This window comes from Bubalus bubalis, chromosome 3 (genome assembly GCF_019923935.1).
Source record: "Bubalus bubalis isolate 160015118507 breed Murrah chromosome 3, NDDB_SH_1, whole genome shotgun sequence".
Lineage (NCBI taxonomy): Eukaryota > Metazoa > Chordata > Mammalia > Artiodactyla > Bovidae > Bubalus > Bubalus bubalis.
The window spans coordinates 73,203,638-73,215,715 of NC_059159.1; the positions used below are offsets into that span (position 1 = coordinate 73,203,638).

General features: G+C 40.1%; 1 protein-coding gene across 4 annotated transcripts in view; it reads right to left on the minus strand.

Moving 5' to 3' along the window:
* ELP3 (elongator acetyltransferase complex subunit 3) overlaps positions 1-12,078 on the minus strand; it is a 144,351-nt gene that overhangs the window by 42,393 nt on the left and 89,880 nt on the right. For all 4 annotated transcript variants that reach the window (XM_044939729.2, XM_025281384.3, XM_044939728.2 and 1 more), the window contains exon 11: positions 647-737. In XM_044939729.2, the coding sequence (XP_044795664.1) occupies positions 647-737 (91 nt within the window). The remainder of the gene's footprint in view (positions 1-646; positions 738-12,078) is intronic.

A 12,078-nucleotide genomic window follows, 5' to 3' on the forward strand; every position in this document is an offset into this window, starting at 1 on the left:
AAGTGAATCAGAAGCTCAAAGCAGAAGCCAGGATACAGGCTCAGGCCTAGACACCCCCTGGCCTTTCCTCTTAGCAGCTCTGAGAAATAGCTCCTAGGGCACTGAGTTTTAAACCATATCATGATTTCAAAATCATCTGCAGATTCCTGGGCCCTTTGTATTTCCAGGGAAAGCAGAAAGGAGGTGCTTAGTAAATATTTCTGAAATAAAAAAGCAAATGAAAAGACACAGGGGCAAGGTGGGGCAAGGGAGAATGGTGTATCTGGACAATAATATCGGTAATTATTTCAGCATGTCATCCTTGTTTCTTCAAAGGTCGTATTTGTCTATAACCACTGGTCAAGAATCAAACACCCAGTATTTCAAAAGAAAAGAGGTTTTCTAAAAAAGGAGCTGAACACATAGTTGGCAATTTCAGTAGGCAAGAGAAAACAACCATTAAATTGACAAACCCATACTCTTTTAGGAGAAAGCAGAGGGGTGCAGGGATGGGATGCAGATGGTGTAACCACTACTTCAGCTTCAACATGCTGTACAGAAAGAAGGGCTTCAATGCATGAAAGCTCTTTGACCCAACCTGTAAGTTTATCAGGTGATCGCATGTCTGAGAATACTTTGATCTCTGCAGTTTCGGTCAGGCTCTTACCTGTATTCCAAGGTCTTTCATTCTTGCAAATGCCAGCTCTCTCAAGTTTCCATGCTCCACTCCTGAGCTGACTAACGGCATTGGAATATCTCTGCAGGAGAAAAACATCAGATATTGCAAAATATAAGTCACTCTCTAAAACAGGAAGGCAGGGATACTTTTTACAAAAAAACCCTACAAAATAGACCAAGAAAACAGAGGCTGAATATTCTAACTGGAAAACAGATTCACAGCTTTTCTACCTCCCAGTTTTTCCATCTATGAAATTATGATTTTCACCAATCACGCAAGGTTTTCTTAAGAAATACCTGATGAAATCACTTTAGAAGATTACTAAATACAAAACAAATATCCAATAACTATTATAATGATTTTTGGCTGAAGAGACACCTGTACTAAACAGGAAATACAATTCTTGTTGTTTTTACAAAATCCAATTTGTTTAAAAGAGAAGAAATAAAAATTATTAACGCACTGATTTATAACTTATAAACACTTTACCATAGAGTTGCTGAATGACAAGTAACCAGGAAGCTTAAAAGCCTGGCCGAGATGACAACTGGTCTCAAAGAATATATCCCTCTCCCTCCCCCGATGTTTCCTAAAAATCTAAATTAGAAGCGACTCTTCCCTGGTGGTGCTAGTGGTAAAGAACCCACCTGCCAATGCAAGAGACTCAGGAGACTCAGGTTCAATCCCTGGGTCAGGAAGATCCCCTGGAGGAGGAAATGGCAACCCACTCCAGTATTCTTGCCTGAAAAATTCTATGGACATAGGAGCCTGAGTGGCTATGGTCCATGGAGTTGCAGAGTTGGACACAACTGCATGACTGAGCACAACAACTTCATTAGAAGGGAATAAGAACTTGCTTAAAGATGAAGTAGATAAAATTTATTTCCTGGCATTAATACAGTGTTAAGTGCCAGGCACCAAAGAAACTTTGATCAAAAGTTGAAATTATGAGCTTCATTTTAGTAGCCCTCAACATCCCTTCTACAGAAAAATCAATATCTTAACACAAAATAGCTAAAAAAAAAAAAAAAAAAATCTGAAGTAAGAATATGCTTAGCACATCTCCTATTTAAAGACAAGTCCCCAATTTGTTTTGTCTAATATTTGGTGGATTAGAAGACTTGAATGATACACCAATTATCTTGTTTTCTCATTTTTGCTTTTGAATCAACTTGAGTCTTTTCCTTCTCTTCTCACTTATCCCTCCAAATGTTAAGAAAATACAATTAGCTAATTCACCATTTGATTCTAATACAATATTCCCCACTCATTCAAAAGTATCAAAAGCTAATCAATTAGCACTAAAAACTACACATAATAAATAGACTCTGGAAGCTACTATAAAGAAATGATAAACCAAAATTCTTTAAGAGAATGACATACCAGGGAGTTCAAAGTGACATAAAAATATATACTTTAGAGTGATTAGTTAATATCTATGGTTTACTTATACTTTTTAGTAAAATAAACTTTCTTCCTTTGGAACTGTAATTCCTTCCAACCAGTCCATCCTAAAGGAAATCAGTCCTGAATATTCATTGGAAGGACTGATGATGAAGCTGAAACTCCAATACTTTGGCCACCTGATGCGAAGAGCTGACTCATTTGAAAAGACCCTGATGCTTGGAAAGATTGAAGGCAGGAGGAGAAGGGGACGACAGAGGATGAGATGGTTGGATGGCATCACCGACTCAATGGACCTGAGTTTGAGTACACTCCGGGAGTTGGTAATGGACAGGGAGGCCTGGTGTGCTGCAGTCCATGGGGTTGCAAAGAGTCAGATATGACTGAGTGACTGAACTGAAAACCAGATATATCTTAAATATTTATTTTTGTTTACACATCTATTTGGCTGCACTGGGTCTTAGTTGCAGCACGAGGGATCTTGAGCTGTGGCATGTGGGATCTAATTCCCTGATCAGAGGTAGAACCCGGGACCCCTGCATTGGAAGTGCAGAGTCCTAGCAACTGGACCACGTGGGAAGTCCCCAGGTACATCTTAAATTAGTAATCATATGAAACTGAAAGAAGGCTAGTGAAGGAAAAAGCAGGTTTTTTTTCTTTTTTTGTGCTCATACCCCCAATAAGCATAATAGAATTTATGATTCTATTTGGTTACACAGATAATTAGGGTATTCTTTTAGGCGACAGAGGAAAAAGCAGTTTATTTTATTTTAGGAAGGAATGTATAAAAAACTGTTTTAAGTTTTTTTTACTACTTCATATTATATAAACCAAAGTTAAAATCTCCCAAATGCCTCTTTTAACCCTGAACCAGTCAATCCTAAAGTAAATTAGTTCTGAATATTCATTGGAAGGACTGAGGCTGAAGCTGAAACTCCAATACTTTGGCCACCTGATGTGAAGAACTGACCTATTGGAAAAGACCCTGATTCTGGGAAAGACTGAAGGCAAGAAAAGAAGAGCGAGGCAGAGGATCAGATGGTTGGGTAGCATCACTGACTCAATGGACATGAGTTTGTGCCAACTCCGGGAGATAGTGAAGGACAGGGAAACCTGGGTGCTGCAGTCCATGAGATGGCAAAGAGTTGGACACAACTTAGCGACTGAACAACATTCTATTAAATTACTCACAAATATATGTAGTTTCACAGCAAAGTAAAACACTGTTATATGTGATATGAAATTAATCTGATAATATCAACGGCAACCAGTTAGTACCCATTACATGAGATACATGTGACTCTTGTTATTCATTGCAGTGAAGTCTGATAATGTGCCCTGAACACTGAATGAGCAAACATGGAAGCACTGCTCCTGTGCAAAACGGAGGGTCAGGTTCCTATCAGCTTTCAGCTCATTTTCTTCCACTGATCAACACATCACTTTGTTCTGTGTTTCTGTTCAAAGACATTTTATTTAACACAGAATTCATTCATTAACACTGTCTATGGCCAACAGCAGTATGATTCATGCTGTAATGAGGCTTACCTAACACATTTATTTTCTTTGTAAGACACATCACAATCTTCTTGTGCTTAGGAACACTATGCATGAAAGAAAGAAAGAAAGTGAAGCCGCACAATTGTGTCTGACTTGTTGCGACCCCATGGACTGTAGCCTACCAGGCTCCTCTATCCATGGGATTTTCCAAGCAAGAATACTGAAGTGAATTGCCATCTCCTTCTCTAGGAGATCTTCCCGACCCAAGGATTGAACCCAGGTCTCCCTCATTGTAGGCAGACGCTTTACCGTCTGAGCCACCAGGGAAGTCTGGGACATTTTAAACAGTAAAATCAACAAAAAGCACAAAAATGTGAAAAACGTGTTATTAAGTGGATTGTTAAAGAATACCTGTTACAGTATGAGAGCTGACACAAGTACAAATATCATGCCAATATCCTGTTCCTCACCGACCCTCCGACCACCAGTCTAGCATCTGCTGATGACTCCTTCTACCCCACCTGCCCTGCAACAGTCATCACTGGTGATTATTTCTACCATCTCTTCTGCGTTAGTTGAGCTTATATTTCAAGGAAGAATATTCCCTTCTCTAATTTAAAAACTCACAGATTCCTATTTTATTCAACCAGTTGTAGTAGTCTGATATCAACATTATTTTGTTGCTTAAATTAGATGTGGCCAGTAGGCATGCATTTAGGCTGGCTTCTGGGTCCTTCTGACATATCTGCAACATTCTTTGAGTATTTCCTTCCTTTCTGCAACAAGATGTTCCAGGTTTATCTTACATTTACCAACCCTAGAACTAGCCATTTACCCAAGCAGCCCTGCTTCCTTTCAGTGGAGCACAGTATTTAAAACCAAGATCTGGGCACTCACTGTGCTCATTATTACTGAGGTTTCATTGCCTTTAGAGATGACTTGACACATGTACATAACCAGATGGTCAATACCGAAATTAGACTGACAATATTCTTTGCAGATGAAGATGGAGAAACTCTATACAGTCAACAAAAACAAGACCTGGAGCTGACTTTGGCTCAGATCATGAGCTCCTTATTGCAAACTTCAGGTTTAAATTGAAGAAAGTAGGGAAAACCACTAAGCCATTCAGGTCAGACCTAAATCAAATACCTTATGATTTTACAGTGAAGGTGACAGATATATTCAAGCAATTAGATCCGATAGCAGAGCGCCTGAGAGCTATGCACAGAGGCTTGTAACACTGTACAGAGGCGGTGACCAAAACCACCCCAAAGAAAAAGAAACGCAAGAAGGCAAAGTGGTTGTCTGAGGAGGCCTTACAAATAGCTGAGAAGAGAAGTAAAAGGCAAGCAAGAAACAGAAAGATACATATCCACCTGCATGCAGAGTTCCAGAGAATAGCTAGCAGAGATAAGAAAGCCTTCTTAAGGAAATAATATAAAGAAATAGAGGAAAATAACAGAATGGGAAAGGCTAGAGAAAGACTCCAAAAAAATTGGAGCTATCAAGGCAACATTTCATGCAAAGATGGGCACAATAAAGGACAGAAACAGTATGGCCCTAACAGAAGCAGAAGATATTAAGAAGAGGTGAAAAGAATACACAGAACTATACAAAAAAAATGTTAATGACCCAGATAGCCACGATGGTGTGATCACTCACCTAGAACCAGACATCCTGGAGTGTGAAGTCAACTAGGCCTTAGGAAGCATCACTTTGAACAAATATAGTGAAGGTGATGGAATTCCAGCTGAGCTATTTCAAATCCTAAAAGGTGATGCTGTGAAAGTGCTGCACTCAATATGCCAGCAACTTTGGAAAACTCAGCAGTGGCCACAGGACCAGAAAACGTCGGTTTTCATTCCAATCCCAAAGAAAGGCAATGCCAAAGAGTGTTCAAACTACTGCACAATTGCACTCATCTCACATGCTAGCAAAGTAATGCTCAAATTCTCCAAGCCAGGCTTCAACAGTACATGAACTGAGAACTTCCAGATGTACAAGCTGGGTTTAGAAAAGGAGGAACCACAGATCAAACTGCCAACATCTGTTGGATCATCAAAAAAGCAAGAGAGTTCCAGGAAAACATCTACTTCTGCTTTATTGACTATGCCAAAGCCTTTGACTGTGTGGATCACAACAAACTGTGGAAAATTCTGAAAGAGATGGGAATACCAGACCACCTTACCTGCCTCCTGAAGATCCTGTACAAAATCAAGAAGCAACAGTTAAAACTGGACATGGAACAACAGAGTGGTTCCAAACTGGGAAAGGAGTATGTGAAGGCTGTATACTGTCACCCTGCTTATTTAACTTCTAGGCAGAGTACAACATGCAAAATGCCAGGCTGGATGAATCACAAGCTGGAATCAAGACTGCCAGGAGAAATATCAATAACCTCAAATATGCATATGACAAGACCCTAATGGCAGAAGACAAACAGGAACTAATGAGCCTCTTGATGAAGGTGAAAGAGAAGAGTGAAAAAACTGGCTTAAAGCTCAAAATTGAGAAAACTAAGATCATGGCATCCAGTCCTATCACTTCATGGCAAATAGAAGGGGAAAAAGAAACAGTGACAGATTTTATTTTCTTGGGCTCCAAAATCACTGCAGATGGTGACTGCAGCCATAAAATTAAAAGACACTTGCTCCTTGGAAGGAAAGGTATGACAAACCTAGACAGCATATTAAAAAACAGAGACATCACTTCTGCCGACAAAGGTCTATATAGTCAAAGCTATGGTTTTTCCAGTAGTCATGTATGGATGTGAGAGTTGGACCATAAAGAAGGCTGAGAGCCAAAGAATTGATGCTTTCAAACTGTAGTGTTGGAGAAGACTCTTGAGAGTCCCTTGGACTGCAAGGAGATCAAACAGTCAATGCTAAAGGAAATCAACTCTGAATTAAGTTGATTGGAATTCAATGGAATTGAGTTCACTGGAAGGACTGATGCTGAAGCTCCAGTGCTCTGGCCACCTGATGTGAACAGCTGACTCATTGGAAAAGACCCTGATTCTGGGAAAGATTGAGGGCAGCAGAAGGGGGCAGCAGAGGATGAGCATCACCAACTCAATGGACATTAGTTTGAACAAGCTCCAGGAGACAGTGAAGGACAGGGAAGCCTGGTACACTGAGGTTCATGACGTCACAAGGAGTCAGACACAAGTTAGTGACTAAAAACAACAATATATCTATCTATTTCTATATATCAATTTAAAAGGCTGTGAGATCGTGCTGATAATTACAATTCTAATCCAGCGCTCAGTGTTCTTTTCAGGTTTCTACTTTTCAATGCTTGTAAATCCCTTCAGTAGGAAGTCTGGCTCTCTTATTTTTAGTATACTTATGTGTTTGGTAAATCAAACAACAATCATTTGCTCGATGTAACCAACGTCCCAACTACTCTATCTGCCACCTCTGCACTCACTGCTCACTCCCCATTTCTTCCGATGTCAACAACTCTGGGTATTGCCTCCGCTGGTGATGATGGGAAGGGGAGGTGAAGGCAAAGGAAAAGGGGCTCTACAAAATATTTTTAACAATGTACCAGTACTTTTAAAAGACATACTAAAATGTTCAATACAAGCAAATTCTCTGAGGAGTAGGTTTTATCATACAGTGCTATTAAGCAGAACTATATGATAGAAGGAAACACAGAATTACCAGCAGGGCTGGCTAATCTAATTTATGGAGCCTAGTGCAAAACGAGAACAGAGGGTCTCTTCTTAAAAAATCATTAATGATTTCAAGGTAATGAGAACAGAGCATTAAGCCAAGTTAAAGACCCTTGAGACTACAAGGTTGCACAGGCCTTGAAGCTGGGACTAGCTACCCCAAAGCACAAGTCAGTGCTAACCTGGTCACACAGGGCTTTACAAGGATTCTGACAGTTGATAAATGTCCTTACATTCACGTCCGTCCCTACAACATGCCACATGGCGTTAATGGTCTTTGGCAGTGAAATGCCTGGAGTGTACCAGACGGGAGTTTTTCCTCATTACGGAATAGAAATGTGGCCATCTCCACTTTCAGAGATAATTTATTTTCACTGAAAATGAAGAGAGAAAGAGAGTTCTGTATACACTGAGCATCTTCTATGTGCAACACAGTATATAAAGCAACCTGGAATATATCAACAGACACTATTCCAGACTCCCAGGAGTTCAAAGCCCAGGTAAGGTTATAGACCCTCTGACTTTGCTCCATTCATCTAGGTGCGAGTTTCATTTATTTTTAGGTTTTTCAATTTCAGTCTAGTGTCACTTTCTTGGCTTGAAGAGATACTCCATTCAGGAATATTCACTTTTCTATTTCAATAGGTAACCTGTCAAGCTTAGAGGTACTAATATTTGCAATTTGCTCATCTAAAGTCTTTCAAAGTGATGTCTAGAGCTTTTTTTGGTCTGAAGTTCCTCATACCTCAGAAACATCTTTTGGTTGCAAATTGGTATTCTATTCTAATGCTTCACAGTGATTTAAAAGTCACATCAAGGCAGACAGCTGTCAGGTAGCCTGTGGGCAGCGGCAGTTTAATGTGGCTCCATCATGTGTCTGGAGAGAATTTTACATTTAATCATTGCCTCCACTCTTCCGTGCTGCAGTACAGACTGATTCATTGGGGTGCTACTTCATAAAAACACCCAGTTAGATGTTACTGACTCAACTGTCATAAAATTTAAAGTGTAAAATAGTTAAGAAAGAAAAAGGAGGGGTAGGTAGCATGAGGAAATTGTAATTTTTTTTAAAAAGACAAGTGTAAAACATTGTTTTAACTTGAAATATCTTACTTCCCACTTTCCTTCCTTTGTTCATTTCTTCTGATACCTGTCCAGAAAATCATTCCTAGAAACTTCTTCTCCATGTTTGAGTTTAGATTCACGAGTCAACACTAAGCAAACTGTCTGTAATTAGCAGAAGCTGACACGAGGTGAACCTACATAGGAATAAGCCAGATTTTCTAAAGGCACAGAACACAAAGATACACAATTTTCCTTTGCTATGATTTAAAACAAAAATAAACTAGAATTATTAAAATCCCCTGGATTAAACACCCTGGGAGGAGGCTTTTTCCTTTGCCAATGGTTTCTTTACAGCAAGATATAACCAACTGCTTCCTTCCAGATGAGCAGAGTGAGGGTGCTCAGCTGTACTTCTGGACCATATTGGTTTTCTACATTTTCACAACTATTTTAAGAGTTTAAAACCAAAGCTAGAAGAAACACTGCAGAGTGAAAACCCTGTGATTCTTTTCCCAAATCAGAAGGTTTCTCAGCCACTTCAGTTCAGTTGCTCAGTTGTGTCCAACTCTTTGCAACCCCATGAATCGCAGCACGCCAGGCCTCCCTGTCCATCACCATCTCCTGGCGTTCACTCAAACTCACGTCCATCGAGTCGGTGATGCCATCCAGCCATCTCATCCTCTGTGGTCCCCTTTTCCTCCTGCCCCCAATCCCTCCCAGCATCAGAGTCTTTTCCAATGAGTCAACTCTTCGCATCAAGTGGCCAAAGTACTGGAGTTTCAGCTTTAGCATCATTCCTTCCAAAGAAATCCCAGGGCTGATCTCCTTCAGAATGGACTGGTTGGATCTCCTTGCAGTCCAAGGGACTCTCAAGAGTCTTCTCCAACACCACAGTTCAAAAGCATCAATTCTTTGGCACTCAGCTTTCTTCACAGTCCAACTCGCGCATCCATACATGACCACTGGAAAAACCATAGCCTTGACTAGACGGATCTTTGTTAACACCATCTAAACACTCAGCCTTCTCTTGTACACATTTGCATGTAATGCTTGAGGTACCCATTAACACTTCCCTTAGCACTTCTCTTTCAAAATTTGACCGTTGAGCCCTTGATACAAATTTCTTTGTGGAAGTCTGCTACTGCTGCTAAGTCACTTCAGTCGTGTCCAACTCTGTGCGACCCCACAGACGGCAGCCCACCAGGCTCCCCCATCTCTGGGATTCTCCAGGCAGGAACCCTGGAGTGGGTTGCCATTTCAGATATATCGTATTCTAGCTACATCTGAACATAACTTTAAAAATAGCAGTAAATGGAGTATAACATTTTCATGCAGAAATATGAAGCTGTTTTACCAAAACACAGCTACCAAATTGCTAAGTGTTAATATCAATAAACTCAGATATGCAGATGACACCACCCCTATGGCAGAAAGTGAAGAAGAACTCAAGAGCCTCTTGATGAAAGTGAAAGAGGAGAGTGAAAAAGTTGGCTTAAAACTCAACATTCAGAAAACTAAGATCATGGCATCCGGTCCCATCCCTTCATGGCAAATAGAAGGGGAAACAGTGCAAACAGTGTCAGACTTTATTTTTTGGGCTCCAAAATCACTGCAGATGGTGACTGCAGCCATGATATTAAAAGACGCTTACTCCTTGGAAGGCAAGTTATGACCAACCCAGACAGCATATTAAAAAGCAGAGAAATTACTTTGTCAACAAAGGTCTGTCTAGTCAAGGCTATGGTTTTTCCAGTGGTCATGTATGGATGTGAGAGTTGGACTGTGAAGAAAGCTGAGTGCCGAAGAATTGATGCTTTTGAACTGTGGTGTTGGAGAAGAGTCTTGAGAGTCCCTTGGACTGCAAGGAGATCCAGCCAGTCCATCCTAAAGGAAATCAGTCCTGGGTGTCCATTGGAAGGACTGATGTTGAAGCTGAAACTCCAATATTTTGGCCAACCTATGTGAAGAGCTGACTCATCTGAGAAGACCCTGATGCTGGGAAAGATTGAGGGCAGGAGGAGAAGGGGACGACAGAGGATGAGATGGTTGGATGACATCACCGACTCAATGGACATGAGTTTGGGTAGACTCCCGCAGTTGGTGATGGACAGGGAGGCCTGGGGTGCTGCTGTTCATGGGGTCGCAAAAAGTCGGACACGACTGAGCGACTGAACTGAACTGTACTATGTGAACACGAACACAAGTGTGTTGGTTTCCTAGTCTTCATATCTGCCAAGGAAAGAGAAGATCATTCCAAGACCTTTGAAAGTTAAAATTTATCAAGTTTTCTTTTTGAGCTATCTCAATAAAAAGTACCATCTATCTTCTTTATGATCCAAATTCCATGATTGGCAAATTATATATAAACAGACAACTGATGTAAGAAGACACAAATAATAATCAGCTTCATGGGAGAAATGTTAATCCTCACCAATAACTCGGGAAACGCAAATTAAAACTCCTAGATAAATAAAATAAAAAATATAACCATTTAATTCTGTAGAGGCTGTGATAAAACCAGAAACCACATATTTACTCTAATATGATATAATTCCTTTGGAAAACCATATCAATGTACACAGCAAAAAAGATAACACTCATTTATACGTTCCTTGTTCCAGAAAGTATGTTAAAAGGAATAGTAAAAACAAGGCTTAGATCCTTTGTTACGAGTAATCCTTCTCCTGGGTTCTACTACTCTAACAGGTTACTTCAACAGAAGTAAAAAGTTCTATGCACATGAATTTTAGATGGAGTAGAGGCCAAGATAATAATAATAATAAAAAAAGAGAGATGAAGAAACCAGGAAGCAACCTAATTGTCTAACATTAGGGAACAGTTTGCTGAATGAGACAAATTAAAATGCTAGATTACCAGGCTGCCATTAAAATGATAACTATGAAGATTTTTTAAGTCATTGGCAAGAAATAGAGTTCAAAAAGCATTATTTGCCAGTGTATAAAATGTACCACACAGACCCACTGTCTGTTAAATTGAGAGAACTCATTGTACTATCACACAAGACACTGTGAAATAATGATGATGATAGTATAAAGAGAAGCATAAAATACTAGAAGTGATAGCAATAATATGAAACCTGCCACTTCCTATGAAGATTTACTCTGGTGGTAACCTCAGATATGCAGATGATACCACTCTAATGGCAGAAAGTGAAGAGAAACTAAAGAGCCTCTTGATGAGGGTGAAAAGAAGAATGAAAAAGCTGGCTTAAAACTCAACATTCAAAAAACTAAGATCATGGCATCTGGTTCCATTACTTCATGGCAAACAGATGGGGAAAAAGCAGAAGCAATGACAGATTTTCTTTTCTTGGGCTCCAAAATCACTGTGGACGGTGACTGCAGGCATGAAATTAAAGGACTTGCTCCCTGGAAGGAAAGGGATGACAAACCTAGACAGAGTATTAAAAAGCAGAGACATCACTTTGCTGACAAAAGTCTGTATAGTCAAAGCTATGGATGTTCCATGAGTCATGTATGGATGTCAGAGTTGGATCATAAAGAAGGCTGAGTGCCAATCAATTGATGCCTTTGAACTGGGGTGCTGGAGAAGACTCTTGAAAGTCCCTTGGACAGCAAGGAGATCAAGCTAGTCAATCCTAAAGGAAATCAACCCCAACATTCATTGGAAGGACTGATGCTAAAGCTGCAATACTTTGGCCACCTGATGCGAAGGGTGGCATATTTGGAAAAGACCCTGATGCTAGGAAAGACTGACGGCAAAAGAAGAGGGTGGCAGAGGATGAGATGGT